Consider the following 19,688-nt stretch of genomic DNA (forward strand, 5'->3'; position numbering starts at 1 on the left):
AGGGCTGTGGTGATTAAAAGCGGTAGGTCTGAGTTTGGGCCTTATCGCTGTGGCTTGTGCGCTATGTGGTTAAAGGATATTTTAGGCCTCTTTTTGTTATAGAGTGGGCAAAGCTTTGCGGATAGGCAGTGAGGGGGCGGGATGAAGGGGATGCCAGTCGTGGGCTATAACCAACGGTCAGCAATGGTTGACGTGGAGTAAACTTTGTAATTCTGGTTGGGTCCCAGGAATGTGGGGTCCTGGGGGCGGCAATGGATTCAGTTCGTATTAGACAGTCCTGTGGGAGAACTAAGTCTCGTAGTAGCGTTGTTGCGCCCTGTAGATCCTGAAGAGGGTATTCAGTGTCCCCATGTTGTACTAGAAGCGTACGTGGCATGCTCCAGCGGTAACGAACGTTGCGTTGTTGTAGAAGCGTGGTGAGAGGTTTAAACGACCGTCGCCAGGCCATTGTGCTGCTAGATAGGTCTGCGTAGGACCCAAGTGCCATATTCTCAAATTGGAAGAGGGATTTCCCTCTAAGTGCAGTCAGGATGGCAAAGCGGCGTTCATGTGCTTGCTTCTGTCGTCGCAATTCTTGCACCACACGTTCCAGCTTCTCCATTTGCTGGGAGCCTTTGTGGGAAGCTTCCTCCAAAGCAACAGTACGGCCTGTCAGGCCCCGCAGGCTGCCACTGATTGTAGCTATGTCCGGTTGCAATGTGTTTTGTAGTTCTGCTAGGAGCCCCTTCAACACAGAGTGCCTGGAGAGGAGTCGGGGTCGGCGTTGGTATCGCTGGCGTGGGTAAGTGTATTTTTCTTCTTCAAGGGATGTCATCTGAAAAATCTGAACAGCCTCCTGTAAATGCGGCCATCTTGGGTCCGCTCGCGCCATGTGCCTGTCTCCACAAGTCACCAATATTAATCCTGAGATTGGGTCGGTCGTTTTGGGCTTTTTGGACTTGAGCCCCATGATGACTGGGCTGTCAGGTGAGGTCCTTGAGGCCAGATTTGACTTGGTAATTGCCCTGATTTAGTGCTTTTTATTCGCTTGTAGCCTGGAACTTCAGGAGTGTGCAACCGTCCGCTTTGGCAGTTAAGCTCCGCCTCCTCCAAGTCTTGCATATTACGAGTTGATTTGTGTGGAGTTTGTTCAGCACCTTATGTATAAAATTGCGTTGATTCGCGTTGGGGCCATAAATGCCCACCAATGTGTATATGGCTTCATTGATTTTGCAGTGTGAGATGAGATATCGTCCTTGGGAGTCTTTTTTGATGGGTAGTAATTCAAAGGTAAGGGATTTATGTATCAATAAGGAGACTCCCCTAGTTTTGGAGGAATAAATTGTATGATATTGCATCGGGTAGTCTCGCGACCCAAAAAGTGGTATTTTGTTGTGTACAAAGTGGGTTTCCTGTAAACTCGTCTTTTGTGTAGAGTGTTTAGTCCCCGGACGTTTTTGGTGATTGTGGTTTCATAAATTGAGTGAGTTATGTCTTCATTTAACAGCCGTATGTTGTGTGATGTATGTGGGCATCTGAGATCATAGATTATCTTTTCTGTGTAATGTGCTTTGGTCAGTTTAGGCCCCATTGGAGAAGGTTTAAGTCTCGTAGCGAAGGATTAGAGGAAGGGGAGAGAGAAAACTGAGGGAAAAGGAAAAAAAAGGATATTTACATAAGGTCCCCTGTGGGGATATGGTACATGGCTGTTGTACCATGGGGGTTAGAAACCAATTGTTTCCTTTGGGTGGCTATGCGGGCTCTATCGTGTTGTCCTAAGATGGTAGGACGCGTTTGAGGGTATCTAACTTGTATCTGTTGTTTATCCACTCTGGGTTACTAGATTGTGTCTCATGGAGAAAAAAAATATTCAGTCAGTGTCATAAAATACCATGGAATAAAAGTGCGAATGACTGTATAGGTACCAGGGGTAAAATATAAAAAATGTGTGTATATATATGTGTAGTCACCTATAGGCAGCACATTGTTTTAATAATCTGTACACATTGTATCTTGGGGAGGACCGATAATTTCATGATGGAATGATAAGTTGCATGGAGATATGAGATTATCATGAAATATTGCTTGTGCAATCGAGCATCACCATGATCTTAATATAATTAATATTGTGTTGGGTGCTAGCTCTGACTATAGGTAAAGATGACCCTGTAGAAATGGAGTCATATACCGTGCACATCATATTATTTTAAATCATATGCACAGTACAGTGCAAAGGGCCTCTGTGTTTCTAATGTGGGATCAAATGCGTTGTGCTGTGAATTTGGAAGATTTTAATGTTGATTTTCTATTGGTTATTTGAAAATAAACACCTTTTTTTTTTTTTTTTTTTTTTTTTTTTTTTTTACTGTCAACCCTCGTTCCGGAGCACTAACCTGTTTAGAGTTGCTGGTGGGACCCGGTGTTTGGATCAACAACCCAGTATTGGGAGAAACGACCAGACAGTCTGAGACAGCTTTTAAGTGGCTCAAAAATTGTGAGAGTGCCAATTTTCACCACTTGCTAAAATATCTTCAAACATATTACACTATGATGTATTTTGTACTGTTTAGGTCTCTATCTTGTTATCTGCCTGAAAGAGGTTTACCCAATTTGTGCCCATGTCACCCTCACTTGTTCTTTCCATTCTTTTACCAATCACATTATAAGTGTTTAATCATGGGCCTAACTATATGCCTACAAAGAATCGATGCGGTTTTAAAGGCGAAGGGTGGTCACTTTGCATGTTGTTAATTGATAAAAAAAAAATAAGATCTCATTTAAAAAAAAAAAAAATATTTTGTAAAAAAAAGTTTTAAATCATTCATTCTTAAAAGTTTTGCACAGCAGTGTACGTTGAAAGTAAAAAACAAAAGAAAATCATTGAATATTTATTTAGGGGGTGGAAGTTAGATATTAATTTCTAGTTTGTTCTGAAGTACTTAATAATTAATATTCAACAGGAAATGTGTGTGTGTGTGTGTGTGTTTAATCACATTTTAATACGTACATCCTGTTTTTGAAAGAGCTGTACAGTGTAGGAATGATAAAAAAGGAAGTGTTACCCAACGTAAGAAACCTTGTAAATTTGTCAGTCTGTTTTACGGTGTTCAATACTTGTTTGCAATTAAGCTCATGTCAAAAATAAATTGGGGCCAGTGCCCCACATTTGTTCTAAAAACTTGCTTCAGTTTGACAATGTCCTATAATATTTCTTGTAAAGTTTATTTAAAGGAACACTCTAATGATGCTTTTTGTCTAACTATAGGTGCTCTTTTTAATATTGATGATCCCCTCCAACCCTGCCTCCCAATATAAATAAATGATTGCCTTGATAGAGATAGCAGCAGCTCTGCCTTTAATGAAGTCATCAGGATTGGTGGCTTTTTTGTCCAATCCAATATTTCTAATTGTCGTCCATGCTCCTTTTGTCCCAAATGCCTCTCAATCATTCCACTCTGCCAGTTGGATGCTGGGATGAAAAGGATTAACACTTTTCAGTATTATCATGCTGTGATTAAGTGCTTCTAGTGTCTGTTAGTTCAACACCCACTAGAGGTTTCTGTTCTGATAAATGTAAAACATTGCTGTTTCTAAGAAACAGCAATGTTTTTAAATTTGTCAGAGAAAAGGAACACTATGCACCAAACCCCATACATTAAGATGTAGTGGTTTGGGTCTTTAATATGTGTCTTTAAAATTCCTTTCATAAAAACTAATGAAGGCATGTTTTTATTTGAGCTCATCTCAACGCCAACATTTCAGTTACGGTATGTTCACTTGGCTGAAAGATCGAAGCAGTGAATCTAAAGTAAAAGATTACCAGGACTTCAAGTTGTAAATATAAATGTAAATCTAAAACATGTACATGAAAAAACTGTATTTTATTCTCATATTTGTTTTTATTTATTTTTTGTAAATCTAGGAAGCACAGAGTCTAAGGACACCTCATGTGTTTCAGGTAAGTGTTACCCTAGTGTATAGTTTAAAATATTTTTTTGTCTTTAGATTGTTTAATATAAAAAAACAAACATAGTACTTTCTAAAGATAAAACTGCTAAACTGTGTTCACATAGGCAAATATATTTTTACAGTAAGATGAAAGATGATATCTCTGTTGTAGACCAAACTGTATACTTGTCTCTTAGTAAATTCACATTACTCTCCATTTGTGTTTTTATTAGGAAATCTTTTAATCTATTTTGAATTTAAATGGGCCGTTGCTAAAGTGAATATTTATCTAGGGGGTGAAAGTTAGAAATTGATTTCTTGTGTATGTTCTTAAGTATTTCATAATTAATATTTAACAGGAAATGTGTGTGTGTTCAATAACATTTTAATACGTACAGCCTATTTTTAAAAGAGCTATACAGTGTGTGAATACTTTCCTCAACTTTGGTTTGTCATATTTATTTGTAAGGTTTTGGCATTGCTAGTTAGGTTTATACTACACAATTGTTTTGAGAGCACTATAACAACTCCAGTTCATGGTAAGGGTTATGGTGTTAAGACTCAATCTACTGCATCTAGCCCCTTCACGCACACTTTTTGATAATAAAATAAATATATATATATATATATATATATATATATATATATATATATATATACACATACATGTGTAGATACACATAGCTAGTATATAAACCATCAGTTTGTGCATATATTGCTTTGCAGATAAACTTACAGATTGAAAATATTGAAATTTACACAACTTTTAAAAAAAATAAACATTTGGGAAATGAAAAGATGTATACAGTATCCTAGATTATCCTTCATCATGCAATATTTCACACATGGTCTGATATTTTGTATAAAGGCAAAACTATGTATATTTTTTTCCCCCTCACATACACAAGGTATGACAAATAAAAAAAATGGTGCAATACCGTGCTTATTGTTATTTGTAGGCACCCTGAAAGCTTACCACCAATCACAACAGAATGTAGAAAGAACGTCTGCATTTGAGCATAATGCCTACATATGTGACTATAGCTAAACCAAATATTTCTGAAATAAAGGTATTTAAAGCAGCACTGTCACCGTTGGGGGGAGTTTGTTGAATCCGCAGGGGGTCTGGTGGCCGGAAAGGGCAGGTAAAGATAAGATTTACTTACTTGAACCTGTGCCTCGAGGGCGCAATCATCTTGATCTATTCCTCTTCAGAGCCGACACATTGAGGTCTATGAAGCATCCTGCGAGACCGTGGGATCCTCTGTCGACGCAGGCAGTTCCCTGCAGTCCCTACTTTGTCTCTGTATATCTCTTGACTGTGTTGGAATATCTGTGAAATTCCAACCCAGTCAAAATGACTATTTCATAAAAATTCTAGATTTATGAATTACTGTTTTTTTTTTTTTTTTTTTTTTGGGGGGGGGGAGAGAGTGACAAGGCCGCTTTAAAACTTCTATAACAATCTTTATCAATCTCTGGACTGCTGTTGTAATGCTAAACTAAGTGCAACCACTAGAAAGTGCAAACAATGTTTAGAATAAAGTACTTAAAAATTGAAAACCTTCCACAATAAAATTAATCAAAAACAGTAGTGTATAAAAATATATTACACCAACCTATGTGAAAAATAAATAACGACAGCTTCTCCCAGGATTAACCAGTTATCCTGTAACTAAATCAAGGACATACCAAAAGGAACACAATAATATACATAGCGTAATAGAGTAACCACTAATGATGTTCAAAAAATAGATAAATGAGTTGTATTCAAGGCACCACTCAATATTACTCTTGTGAGTGTTATTAACACAGTTGGGGCAATGTTTCTTCCCCGGGGATATATTAACGGCTGCGGTTTGTACTCTGAGTTCCAACCCGCACACCACACCAAGAGCTCGGAGAATTGACTGACATGCATCACCAAGCTAGTGTCCGCTTGACAGAGTTTCACTTTTGTTTGTTTGTTCCCCAAAACAGTGTCTGAATAGGAAACATTTGTTAAGAGTAAATTTAGTACATGGTCATTTGCAAAAGCTAAGATATATTTTAATACTGTCTTGATATAAACTATTATTTAAGCAGCTGTAAGCAGTAAACAACAAAATGGAGCCTACGTCCAAAATTGCACCTGAATCTAAAATGGTGGTTCATTCCAAAATTGCACCCTATTGCAAAATGGTGAATTGGTTATAAAAATTTTATCCCAAGAAACCCCTTGTTTAAACATCATTTGTGTTTACTCTATTCCGCTTTGTATATTATTGTGTTCTTTTAGGCCGGTGCTCAATTGTTTTTGTATATGGATGTTTGTAATCCTTACGGTGAAAGGGAGTCCATTCACCCCCTCCCTAACTTTAAGAATATCACCCAGTAAAACCTGTACTATTTTAAAAGCAGGGAGTGTGCTTATATTTTCAGCAACTTTACATTCATTATATCAATGACTAATGGCTTCTGGCAGAGAAATCTGTTCCTTTGCAGGTTTGTAATTGTAATTAGAGAATACACGAGGGTGAATGAGGCTTTATGGACTGTGTTTCATAGTGTAAAACACATCAAAATAAGGTTTAACCCCTCTAATTCTCAAATTAAGTATAAGCGATTCAATCAGTTTGGCAAAAAAACAACTTGATTTACTTGATACCTACAGCCTGGTCTTTCTGCTATGCTTATGCCTGAATAAACCCCTTTAACCCTGGACATGATGGAGTGCAAATTTGACATGGGGTAGACCTGTATTCTGAACCTAATCTTGATGCCCAAACATTGGCTTTGGATTAACAGATCTGCAGCCAAGGGGCCAGGCTTTTGAAAGGCCTCTATTTTGTCGGCTTGCTCACTCAGTTGGTTTGAGACAATATAGGGGGACAGTGCCTTTACCACAAACTCTTTGCACTATCCTGTATTGTTTCATGGCCTGGGCATAGTGCCATTATAACCTATTACCTTCATACATTTTTGTGCATAATCTAATGCATTAAAAACAAGGTATTTCTTCTGATTTCCTTTAAATCACAGGGAGTAGAATTTAACAAATGTCTTCACAAGTCCAGTGCTTCTCCCACAGACATTCTTGAGAGCAGTATGTAGTTTACCTATATTGGCTTTTGTCCAACTGAAGGGAAGGAGCCAAATAAAGGTGTATATAAAATTTAAAAACGTCAACAGCATCTCTGTCTAGAATTCTCCTTTGATGGTATCATTAATATGGATTGATTACATAGGCTCTATGTTATCATTAAAATATTACATTCGGCTGCCTCTCGAGAATCTGCAATTTAAACAAATCTCAACTTATAGAGTGCTTACTCTTTCTAATTTATCGGCTTTTCCGTCTGGCAACACAGTGTTGACTTTTACAGCCCTTTCTTGAATCCGCCCACCCTTGAAAACTGTCTGCACAAAACTTGACCAAAAGCATTATTGTTTTTGACCTTGTTGTGTTTTTGCTTTACAGTTTCGATACAGTGCTTTATTTTTACTTCTGGTTATTTTTCTAAACCTATAATGGTATAACATGGTTTTAAATGTTATATTTATTTTGAAATCTAAAATTTATGCTTGTTCTCAAACTGCGTGACATTTTAGAATATTTACTTGAGACCTGAAAAATGAAACCTAAATCTAAAACTCCATACCACTGTTTGTACCTAAATCTTGTTCGTGTCTGTCTGTGTGTGTGTGTGTGTATGTATATGTGTGTATGTGTTTGTATATATATATATATGTGTGTATATATATATATATATATATATATATATATAAACCATGTATCCAAAAGATGCTCAGGGTGCACTCACAGGACTTTCTAGTGATACTTTAATGAAGTGAAGAAAAAAAATACAGTTATATCTGCAAACACTGGCGGGTCTTTTTCAAGATACAGAGTGTAATACAAAATGTGAATATATACATAAGGGGTGAAATACACTTACTAATCGTGACCGTGATATCACCAGACTGCTTACACCTGGAAGTGTCAGGAAGCCGCAATTACGTCACGACGCCGTGCGGGAGGTAGCGTGGTTGCTAAGATACCCGTGCACAAACCCCCATGGAGTGTCTGTGTAAAACGTAAGATTAGGTAAATACTACCGTGAGTAGAATATAAAAAAGTATACCAAACTACATGGAGGAGGGCAAAATAGAAAAGCAATAGAGTACTAGAAGAGCTAATACATTTAAGGACCAAAAAGTGACACAATGTGAACAACATTGCAATAAAAAACTAAGTGAAGGTGCAGTGAACAGGTCTCTAAGTGTAAATAGATAAATAAGTGATCCAATACAATTTTAACACATAGTTACTATATAGCTTGAAAATATACAAGTGTATCAATGAGGCATAATATCCAGAAAGCATGAATACTATAATAATTCAAAACGTAAAGGAACAATATAGCCACCTAAACAACTTTAGCTTAATTAAGCAGTTTTAGTGTGTAGATCATGCTTCTCAGGTTTCACTGCTCAATTCACTGCCATTTAGGAGTTACATCACTTTGTTTCTGTTATGCAGCCCTTGTCTCACCTCCCCTGGCTCTGATTGACACAGCCTGCATGAAAAAAAACTTTTTTTTTTTTTTACTTTCAATCAGATGTAATTTACCTTAAAGGTGTAATTTACCTTATACTCTCCAGGCAGAGTATTTTACTCACCTGGTTCCAGCGCCGGGAGCCTCGTGAAGCCATGCCCCCTATTTCGTAAAAATGACGAAATAGGCGGGCGTGAGCAGGGAGCAATCAGACGCTTCCATTTGGAAGCGTCATTGCTCCCTTGTGCGCATGCGCGGCTTCACCGCACATGCGCACATACTTAACAGGGCGGCAATCATGCCGCCCTCTGAAGTCCTGAGCGCACTACCGCGCATGCGCGCAGTGTGCGCGGCCGCGAGCTGAGCTGACTGACTGCTCTGCTCGCGGTCTCTGCCCCCTCTCCTCTGCTGACAGGCTGGAGAGAGAAGACGCGCACACAGGGCCTTCTCTCTCCTGCACACGTCTGACGTATTGTAATACGTCTGACGTGTACAAGGCCTTTTTAGGGCCCTACATGATAGGAAGTCCCTCTGGTGGCCGTCTGAGTGACGGCCACTGGAGGTATTCCGATCAATCAATGTAAACACTGTATTTTCTCTGAGAATACAGTGTTTACATTAGATTGCCTGCAGGGAGCTATAGATCTCACCTGAACAAATACATTAAGCTGTAGTTGTTTAGGTAACTATAGTGTCCCTTTAAACAAGTGTATCTCTTTCTCTGTAAATTGAACTTTAATCACATACAGGAGGCTCTTGCAGGGTCTAGCAAGCTATTAACATAGCAGGGGATAAGAAAATCTAAATTCATCAGAACTTGCAATAAAGGAGGGATACACTTTAAATGACTATTTACAGGAAGTGTTTAGGAAGGCTGTGTAAGTCACATGCAGGGAGGTGTGACGAGGGTTCATAAACAAAGTGATTTAACTCCTAAATGGCAGAGAATTGAGCAGTGAGACTGCAGGGACATGATCTATACACCAAAACTGCTTCATTAAGCAAAAGTTGTTTTGGTGACTATAGTGTCCCTTTAATAATATGACTCTCCAGTCTATAGAAAAACAAATCTCCTAGAGCTTAAAAAAAAATCATAAAGCCATACCTGCAGAAAAAAAGTCAAGAGGAATAGCGAGGATAACAAAAATAGATGGCACAAATGACAAAACAAGCGACTAGATTAGAGAAACATAGAATAAATCCCATTTTCATTAAGGCTTATAGGGGCTACAGTGTCCAGATTATGGATCCAAAACGCCTTATGCTGTAAAAGCAATTTAGACCGGTCATCCCCACAGGGACATGATCCATAGCAATAAAGCAGAGCTTGGGGAGATGATGCTAGATAGACAAAACAATTTTAGCTACCGGTTTATCAGTGCGTTGGTCATGATCCCAGATCTATGACCTCGAATACGATCTCTTAAGGTGAGGTCAGTCTTGCCCAAGTATGAAAATCCGCAAGGACAAGTGATTTAAATAGACAACGTGATCTGTGGTACAAGTAATGTCTGATGGAGATACGTTTGCCACTATGGGGATGTGCAAAAGAGGGTCCACTCATATGGCATTTGAAACATCCTTTATTTTTTATTTGAACTGTTTTGTCTTTTTGTAGCAGTGACTAGGGCTGTAGCAGTGACTAAGTCCTGTTCGTTACAATTTCTTTTATAGCTAACAATTGGTGTCTCTTGAAAAATAGGTGGATTGTTGCTATTGGTTTGTAGAATCCGCCAATTTTTGTAAATGGAGTCCCTAATAGGCTTAATGCCTGTATGGAATGTAAATTTAGCTGAAGATAATACCTGGGGATGATATCCCATATCATGAAATCGATCCCACATTTGTTGCAATTGGTTCTGACGGGTTTTAGTGTAAATGTTGTATCTGTAGACACTTAAAAATTGGGAAATAGGTAATGCGTCTTTAAATTGTTGTAGATAAAAGATAGTGGCTACAAGTAATGTATTGCGGTCCATCTGTTTGTGATATAGAGTGTATCCTAGTCTATTGTTGACTCTGTATATAGTTACATCCAAAAGTTTAATTGTAGACTCGTTACAAATATGTGTTAATTTGACAGACAACAGTAAAGCATTGATCTGGCCTACCATGGCATGCAGCTCGTAGATGACAAAATGTCATCCACAAACTTGCAATTATTTTAAATTTGATGACAAATTCTATTTACAAACCTCCAGAACAGCGATGGGAGCAGCTATGGCTCCCTCTTATGCTAATATATTTATGCATATATTTATGCATTGGTTTGAACATGAATATATAGTCTGCATTTGAAATGAAAATAATAAAGTGCCTGAGGTTTGTGTACGACATTTCTGTCACCTGGAGGGGAACGTCGGACAAGCTGCAATGGATGAGCCTTATGAAAGTGTTGTAATATGAAAAGTGGTGCAAAGTTTCAGAAGTGAGGCAGTCAACATGGAAACCAGTGGTGCCAAGAGGAACATTTCATTGTCAGTAGCTCCACTTTTTCTTTATTTTTAAAGAATATTATGGAATCAAAAAAATCTGAAAAGGGGTCAAAGTATGTACAAGACACTTAGGTAAAATTTAAAAGTACTTATGTGTGTGTGCGCAAAAGGCTCACACAATTAAAGTGCAAATATATTTTGAATTTGTGCAAATCCTATTTTAACCCTTGCAGTGTAGACCTGGTCACCTAAACGGTGACTAGACCCTATAGCGTTAGGAATTCAGATTTGCATTTCTAATGTTAGTGTTGTTTTTCTGAAAACTCCATAGGCCCATTAAATATAACATTTATTAAGTATAGAATACTTACGTTAAATTACATTGTTTCCTCTTTCGAGAAAGCTTACACAATGCGCTAATTAAATATCACTCTGGCCATTTAAAAATTAAAAAAATGTGTGTGTGTGTGTGTGTATATATATATATATATATATATATATATATATATATATATATAAAAATTTTATTATTTTTTATTATTATTTATTTAGTTTTCTCTTCTGGGTTTTATCTGACTCTAGTCATGTGGGGATTCCTGGTCTGCGTCTTGTTGTGACCTATATTGTGATACATTTAGCTCTAATCACGTTGGCTTCATTTGACATTCTCTCTCTTTTTTTTTTTTTGCACAGCTGGTCCCTAATATTTTTGTTTCTCCCCCTCCAATGCAGCATGTGCCCTGGTTGTGCTTGAATTGAACTGGATTGTGATATTAACTAATAAATCCTTAAGGAAAAACTTTTTGGTTTTGTAATAAGTTTATAAGTTTGCATGTAATATAGCCTGTGTGTGCAGGGGCAGACTGACTACAAGGGCAGATTGGTCATTGACCAAGAGCCAGAGCAGTCCGACTGAACAGCCATGCTCTGACTGGGGAAATCCGATTAGATTAGAGATCTCCCCAGCCAGAAAAACATAGAGGGAAGAAGCAGCGCTGGGGCTTGGGAAGTGATGTCACTTCCTGCCCTCTCCTGCAGGGTACTTGGAAGGAGCTGCAGCAGCCTTGCAGAAAGGACAGGTAAATTCATTTTAGATATTTTTTGTACTTTTCCTCAGCCCCTGCTCTAATCTTAGTCCCCCGCACCCACCACAGCCGCCATGATTTTCTGCTCCTACTACAGCTTCTATCGCTCCCTACAACCACTACATCGCCTATGCCCTCCCTCAGGGCTCGACAAATCCTAGGTTGCCATGGAGACTATGAATTTTGAGTTGTAATTTCGCTGCTCTGCTCACTTGCGCATCCTCCAGTGATCCTGGGAGCCAGCATGTCAGTGTGTGACTGTTTGTTTGTCTGTCAGTGAGTGTGTTTGTTTAGGTGACTGGCCCCCCTTGAATCACATGGGAAAGGTGTTTTATTACTCACCTATTTCTCCCATGCCTTCATGGTTGAGATCATCAGTATTGATGATCTCAACCAATCCTATGCTTTACCATAGGATAAACATTGGCAAACTATTACTATTGCCACGCCGTGCCAATCAGCATCTCCTCATAGAGATGCAGTGAATTATTGCATCTCTATGTGAAACATTCAGTGCCTCCATGCACATTGTTGAGATGCTTCAACGTAGTTGCTGCACATTGTGCAGCACTGTCCCATGAAGCACCTCTAGTGGCTCTCTGAGTGACTGTCACTAGAGGTGTTATTAGGCAACTATGTAAATATGTATTTCTATGAAAAGGCAGTGTTTACATTGATAAGTGTGCAGAGACCAGCTATAGACACACGAAAAACTACATTAAGCTGTAGTGGTTCTGGTGATTAATGTCCCTTTAAAATGTTTATTTTTGATGTTGGAAAAACCTGGCTCCTAACTTATTTTAACTGGCTCCTAGATCCCAACCACATTTGCCAATCCCTGTCCCTCCCTGCACCCACCACACCCCCTGTCCCTCCCTGCACCCACAACAGCCCCCATCCCTTCCTGCACTCACTGCATCCCTTCTACTCCCATTAGAGCCCTATGCCCCCCTGCACCTACTATAGCCGCTATCTCCCCACACATCACTAAAGCCACTATCCTTACACGTGTACTGCAGCCTCTCCATCCCCCACACACAACCAGCCCTCTCCACTCAAACACTGCCCTTCAAACAGCCCAATTCACACACGCAAACCCACAAGGAGCCTCACTGTATGCACACAATCTCACAAGCAGTTTCCCATCATATGCAAAACCACATACAGCCTCCATATACACACCACTCTAACAATTACTTGTGTAGCACCAACATATTCTGCAGCGCTGTAGAATAGGTAAAACAAGACAAACTATTAATACTAACACATTGCCTCTTTTACAACAGATATATGCTTAGACACATGGACAAGTCGAGGGGTCCGTTGTGTGGGTTCCTTATATAACGAAGCTGGTACTAAACCATTCCCTGAGCTTCAGAAGTTATATTCGTTGCCATCACAAGAACTATTTACATACCTGTGTATTAAACATATTATGAATACAGTACTACCCATAACACAAGACAGCGCACACAGACCACTTTTTGTGCATAAGTGTATAGGGAAAATTCTACACATAAAAGCTCTATCTTTTTGCTACATTACCCTCAACCTTAGGAGATGAGGATACTATAGCCTACATGCATTATTGGGAAAAGGACTTAGATAAGCAGCTCCTGACGGAAACCTTGTATAAGGCATTAAAAACTGCAAAACGGGCCTCCTAGAAGCCTAGCACATTGGAGATGCCAGATCAAAACAGGCACCCTTCAACGTATTTTCTGGGATTGTCCAAAAATTACTCCACTATGGTAAGCTTTGGAAATGTTTTTTATAGAAGCTCTGAAGGTTGATATCCCGAGACATCCAGAAATCTATCTCCTACACATGTTCCCGACCACGCTCCCTGAGGAAGTGTTAACAATAATTATACATTGTCTAATAGTAACTAAAATAGCCATCGCATATAGGTGGAAGCAACCTCTGCTCCCCACGTTAACAGAGGTTATGATCCACCTCGATACATTGAGTAATTAGGAGAGGAGGCAAGCTGCCTTATAGGAAATGAAGACAAGTACATAAAGAAATGGCAGAGATGGTTCAAGGTTAGGAACCTGTATCTGTAGGATGTATAATATAATAACAAAATATTTTTTCCACTGGTTAGCATATGTTAACCTAAGGAACATTGGCACTTTGCGGTAACAATTTAGGGAACAATGCATCATGCATAGATGGTATACCCTGATATTGAACTACATCTAAATTAAAGGAAACCATCTAGTTTGGGTTTTGGCTTATCTCATAAGGTGAAAAGGCAATTATTAAATATATATTAGGCTGCTACCTTCCCCCCCATCCCTCCCCCACACCTATTATACTTTAGAAGTTTGTTTTAAATTATGTGTATTATGTTTGTCAACGCAGAAGCGGAATGCACCCATTTTTAGTCCAAATGGATGTTTAAAATGGGCCAATTGAGCTCAAAATGCAATACATAGTGGCTCAAGCCCTAGAAGTGAATGAAATCACTAATTAGATCAGAAAGAATGAGCCTATATAAGAAACGTTTTAAGCAAAGGGACTCATACAGGTAATGTGACAGTAATAAATGTCTATTGTGGACACACTGTAACTATGATAAGGTCACTAAAACTGATATCAGAGGTATGTTTTAATTGATATGCTTTATGCTGCGGAGTGACTAGTAGGAGCTACATATAGGTAGATGACACCCCACATGAAGATCGCGTTCTATTATAGGTAGATTATATTTTCGAATCTAAGAAGGGTAATGTTTTTTTGGTTTTTTTTTATATATAGCTGCTTATACTATGTGTGTATAATTTCTAAGGATCAAGTTTACTACGTGATGCATTACTTGACTGCGCTCACGTGTAAATTTTTGTCTCATGTGACTGCGTTCACATTTCACTTTGTCTTAATATCTTAATGTATAATTGAATAAATATAATAAAGAAAAATTATATATGGGGAAAAAAACATATTTTTTAGTTAGAAGTACTACATGTTATGGACAGTACTACTTGTTATGGAAATTCACAATTTGAACGAGTCAGTCCATCATAGAGTAAATCTTTGGCTCATGATTTCAGGATCCATGAACATATACACTAGCTCCTGATTGCTAATATGGTCTTTGGTTGAATAAGCAGAGCTTTAACCAAAGTATTTAAGGTGGTAGACTCCACAGAGCAATGCTAAGCCAGGAGTCACACTGAAAAGAAGTATGTATTGATACAGAACTACAGAATAGGGATCGACCGATTATCGGTCTGGCCGATATTCGGTATTTTCAGCAATATCGGTATCTGCCTATAGAGATACCGATAATACAGACCAGGTCCGCCGGGCCCATGACAAGCCTAAAAGGCCCGCAGCAAGCTCTTACTTATCTTCCAAGCAGCTCCCCTGTCTAAATCTCGCGAGTCCCGCAGCCTTAAGAGCCAGGGGAGCTGAACAGAGCTGCTGGGAAGATAAGTAAAAGCTTGTTGTGGGCCTCCACGGCACAATCCTTGCCACCGGACCATCTGGGAATGCCATAGCCACCCTCCATATTCATTATGCACACTACGCACACACTACATTGACTTTACGCACACATTGCATTTACTATACACAAATGCACACACACTGCATTCATTATACACACTACACAAACACACGCACTCTGCATTCACTTTACACACACCACACACACACACACACGGCATTCACTTTACACACACCACACACACTACATTCATTATATACACACACATTACACAAACACACTGCATTCACTTTACGTTCACTACACACACCGCATTCACTTTAACGCACTCTACACACACACACACTCACTTTACGCACACTATACACACAGTGCATTCACTTTACACACCACACACACTGCATTCATTATATACACACACTGCATTCACTTTACGCACACTACACACACTGCATTCACATTACACACACCACATTCTACATTCACTATACACACACTACACACTCTGCATTCATTATATACACCCTACACAAACGCTCACTGCATTCACTATACACACACTACACAAACTCTGCATCCACTACACACACACACACACACTGCACTCACTAATCAAATACCCTCACTGCATCCACTACACACACACATATTCTTGAAAACATAAACAATTCTGACTGGCATGTATATTTTGTGCATTTACCTTACTAAAAAAAAGATTTGCAAATAAATAAATAATGAACATGTTTAGTTAACAGTAGATTTGTGTAGAAATTATTTAAAAATGGTAAATGTACAGAATATCTTTAAGTTATCGGCTATCGGCCTGAAAGTTCACAGATTATATGTATCGGTATCTGCTCTAAAAAAAAATCAATATCGGTTTATCCCTACTGCAGAATACTCAGGCGAAAATACATGACAACACAATGACAAACGATCAGATTTTTTTTCTATTAATATTTGGAAAAAAACAAAATGGTCTCCTGACAAAATAAGATAAAGACGTAGGTGATTTTCAGTGTTTTATTCAGTAGTATAATTTACAGATACGTGATGCTCTCTGTTATTGTAACTAAATGTAATTACTCATGCATGTAATATTGTTTGTGAATTTAAAAAAAAAATTGCATCTGGTGTCTTTCTCTCGTTTCTGTAGCAAGCATTAAGGCAAAGGAACAGGCTGCTCTTTCTGGTAAGCTGAGGGTATGCTGTCCTCATGTTAATGACCTGCAGTACACAATATGTGATGTTTGGGACTACTTAAAGGAGCAGTAATGGTTAAATAGAAAGTGGTGTGTATAACTAACCACTTTATATTTACAAAAGCTATGAAAGTATTTAATTTTTCTCCCTGCAAGTTTATTCGGGCGGACCTGTCATGGGTGGTGCTATGGAATATTACATTGTTTTGAAAATGTTTTTAAAAAGAATCCTTACCAGTTTGCAGCTTTAATACTACAAAAGCAAAATATGTAAGATGCATCTTTCTGATCTATCCCTCAAATATATTTTTTGAAAATAATTTCAGAGCGAATAATCTGAATATTCTGTGCCAGCCTCATTTGAATACAGAAAAACACTGAAGAAGAGTCCAATTTTTCAGTGAGCCCATGTTGCACTTGTATAGTTTTGATGTTTCCATTAGTTACACATATAATCTGACCATTAAAGTAACTCTGCATGAAAGATAAGTGTAGAGAGAGGCCAAAAAAGTATACGTATTTGCATAGTCTTCCGCCCTCCCCTGTCTGTAGTACTAGATTTAAAAAAAAAAAAAAAAAAAATACTTTTTAATTATTTATTACAAAATTCAATAATATCAACCATTAGAGGTCCATATTAAGATTGGAAGATAGTGAATCCTTTTCAGTATATAGTTGTTGGTAAAATGTTGGCCGCATTTATTCTAGTATCATGAAGCTATGGTAAATATGACCCATATATTGAGGCAAACAGAAATACCTTACAGTAGCTAAGTGCTGATGTAGAAGATCACGTGCCTTGCAATAAAGCTTAATACCATATTTGGTTGTCTAGAGTGACTAATCATGATTGTGAGCTTTGGGCGAAACATATATTGTTGAAGATATATAGATGCCATGGAGGTTCATGTTTTATATGTAACATTAAAAACCACAGTGGCAGTTTAAAGAGGAGGCAGGATTTGTGTCGTTTTCCTGTCTTCCCTTTTGTTCTGCCAAGTGTTGTGATTTTAAAAGAAAACACTACTCCATAATTATGTCTCAACAGATAACGAGTTAGAGCGCCTTCTGAATAGGGTCCGTGAAGTGGCTCAGAAAGATGGAGGTGCCTGGCTGACTGAGATCTTAGATGGTGCCAAAACTAGTCAAAAGGGACCTGATACGTGTGACACTACTATGAAGGACCAAGAAGTGATGATTGCGAAGGACTGTTCAAGTTTGGAGTCAATTTCTGAACCAAGTCAAGGCCAAATAACATTGGACCAGCAAGCTCATTCTCCGACTCTGGCTACCAAGAGAAAGCATTCTCGATGCCGAGGCACAGATGCTAAACGCATTGCTTTAGCTAAAACAGAGTCATTGGCTGGTACTTCTCACGAGGGGGAAATTGAACAAGCTGCTGGCTCATTAAGTGCCATCCTGGAGAGTGCTGAGGATGCCACATCATCCGTAAAAGATGGTCTCCAGTGTGTAAGTCCAAGTGCCACTTCACTAGCACTAATTGAGTGTTCTGATGTGTCTACAGTTACATCCACAGAATGTGATCTGGAAGAGCATGTCCGTGTTTTCCCCTTCAATGAAGATGACTCTGCACATCATGCTGCAGAAGTAACACAGAAGACTGAACTAGTACAGGGTGTATCTGGAACCGGATCTCCCACTTTGAAAGAAACCTCTTCCTTAGAGGAGAAACCACTGGTTCAGGTGCCACGCAAGGGGGGAAGTTTAAACTGTCCTCCGGTTTCTGTGTATATTGTTGGGGACTCCATTGTATGTGATGCACAGATACATGCTAAGAAGCAGTCATGTGGAACAAATTTAGGGTTTTATCCAGAGGTTGCTAATGTTCATTGGCAGGGCACAAGAAATCTCTTGGGAACTGACATATTGACTGAATGTGTGAAGATTCGTAAGGTAGTTGGTCCAGTTGTCCTCTTGGTTCATGCAGGGGGTAATGATCTGGGTAATATAAGTGCAGTGAAAATAATTTCCTTCTTGAAGAATGCTCTGTCTGAATGTTTGTCTTTGCACCCTAACTTAGTTTTAGTTTGGTCTGAAATAATTCCCATTCAGAAATGGCCTGCTAGCCGGTGTAATAAAGCAATGGAGAGGTGTCGGAGACAGGTTAATATGAGTGTGTCGAGGCATGTAACTACAGTTGGTGGGCTTGTTCTACAGCATCGAGATTTAGAATGTAAGAGTGCTGCTTTTCTCCAAAAAGATGGTATTCACCTGAATGTATGTGGGCTTGACATCTTGAACGTAGGTTTCCAGACAATTATTGAAAAGGCAATCACATTATTGATGGAGAGATTGAAGTAATATAGCAGGGTGCTGTAATAGCAAAGTGTTTTTAATTTTTTTGTCTGTATCACACAAACTTATGCTTTTCTTAAACACCGGTTAAGAGGTTGGTGTGTTGCTGGCATCCATGACTGTTGGTATGGAACAAATTCTAATTGCTAAGGTGGTTTTAGTGCCTACAAGGCTTAGGGCTTGTAGTTGGCAATTAAAGTTTGGTTATATTTTTGTGACAGAAGAAGAATATGTATACAAAACTGTCACCTATGCCCTACCAAGATTGCATCTCAGAACTTGTTTTTATAATTTTTTGGTGGGGGGGGAGAAGGGGGTTCGTTTTTTTGTTTTTGTGTGTTTTTGATTGAACATCCAGTTTTTTTAGGGTTTGTCTTTACAGATCAGGTAGCCAGATATGTAATGTTTTCAATTGTGTCTTCTTAAAGCTCTTGTTTTGTTTGTCTATTTTTATGTACAATGCAAAGCTAAGACTTTTTGGCAAAATAAAGGTAATTTACCAAATATAAGTTGACCGATTTGATTTACTTTCACTTCACAAAACACTGACAATACATCTACGCATGAATAATCATATGTTTTCAGTTTGCACTCCTAATGCAGGTTATGTATGAGACAAATCTTAGGCAGAAGTACTAAAGTGTTGCAATCTGCAGGATCATTACACTGGTTCCCTTGGTGGAGGCTTTTCCACATTTATCACATACCCTCAGTATTGCTTTATATACACC

At 38.6% G+C, this 19,688-nt stretch overlaps 1 protein-coding gene across 1 annotated transcript in view; it reads left to right on the forward strand.

Moving 5' to 3' along the window:
• The window catches only part of LOC134608801 (uncharacterized), a 60,608-nt gene extending 41,398 nt beyond the window's left edge, over positions 1–19,210 (forward strand). Inside the window, exons 9-11 of the mRNA XM_063451910.1 lie at positions 3,902–3,937; positions 16,596–16,631; positions 17,690–19,210. Of these exons, the coding sequence (XP_063307980.1) occupies positions 3,902–3,937; positions 16,596–16,631; positions 17,690–18,963 (1,346 nt within the window). The 3' untranslated portion in view covers positions 18,964–19,210. The remainder of the gene's footprint in view (positions 1–3,901; positions 3,938–16,595; positions 16,632–17,689) is intronic.
• The last annotated feature ends 478 nt before the right edge of the window (positions 19,211–19,688 follow it).

Source organism: Pelobates fuscus, chromosome 4 (genome assembly GCF_036172605.1).
Source record: "Pelobates fuscus isolate aPelFus1 chromosome 4, aPelFus1.pri, whole genome shotgun sequence".
In the NCBI taxonomy this organism is placed as follows: Eukaryota; Metazoa; Chordata; class Amphibia; order Anura; family Pelobatidae; genus Pelobates; species Pelobates fuscus.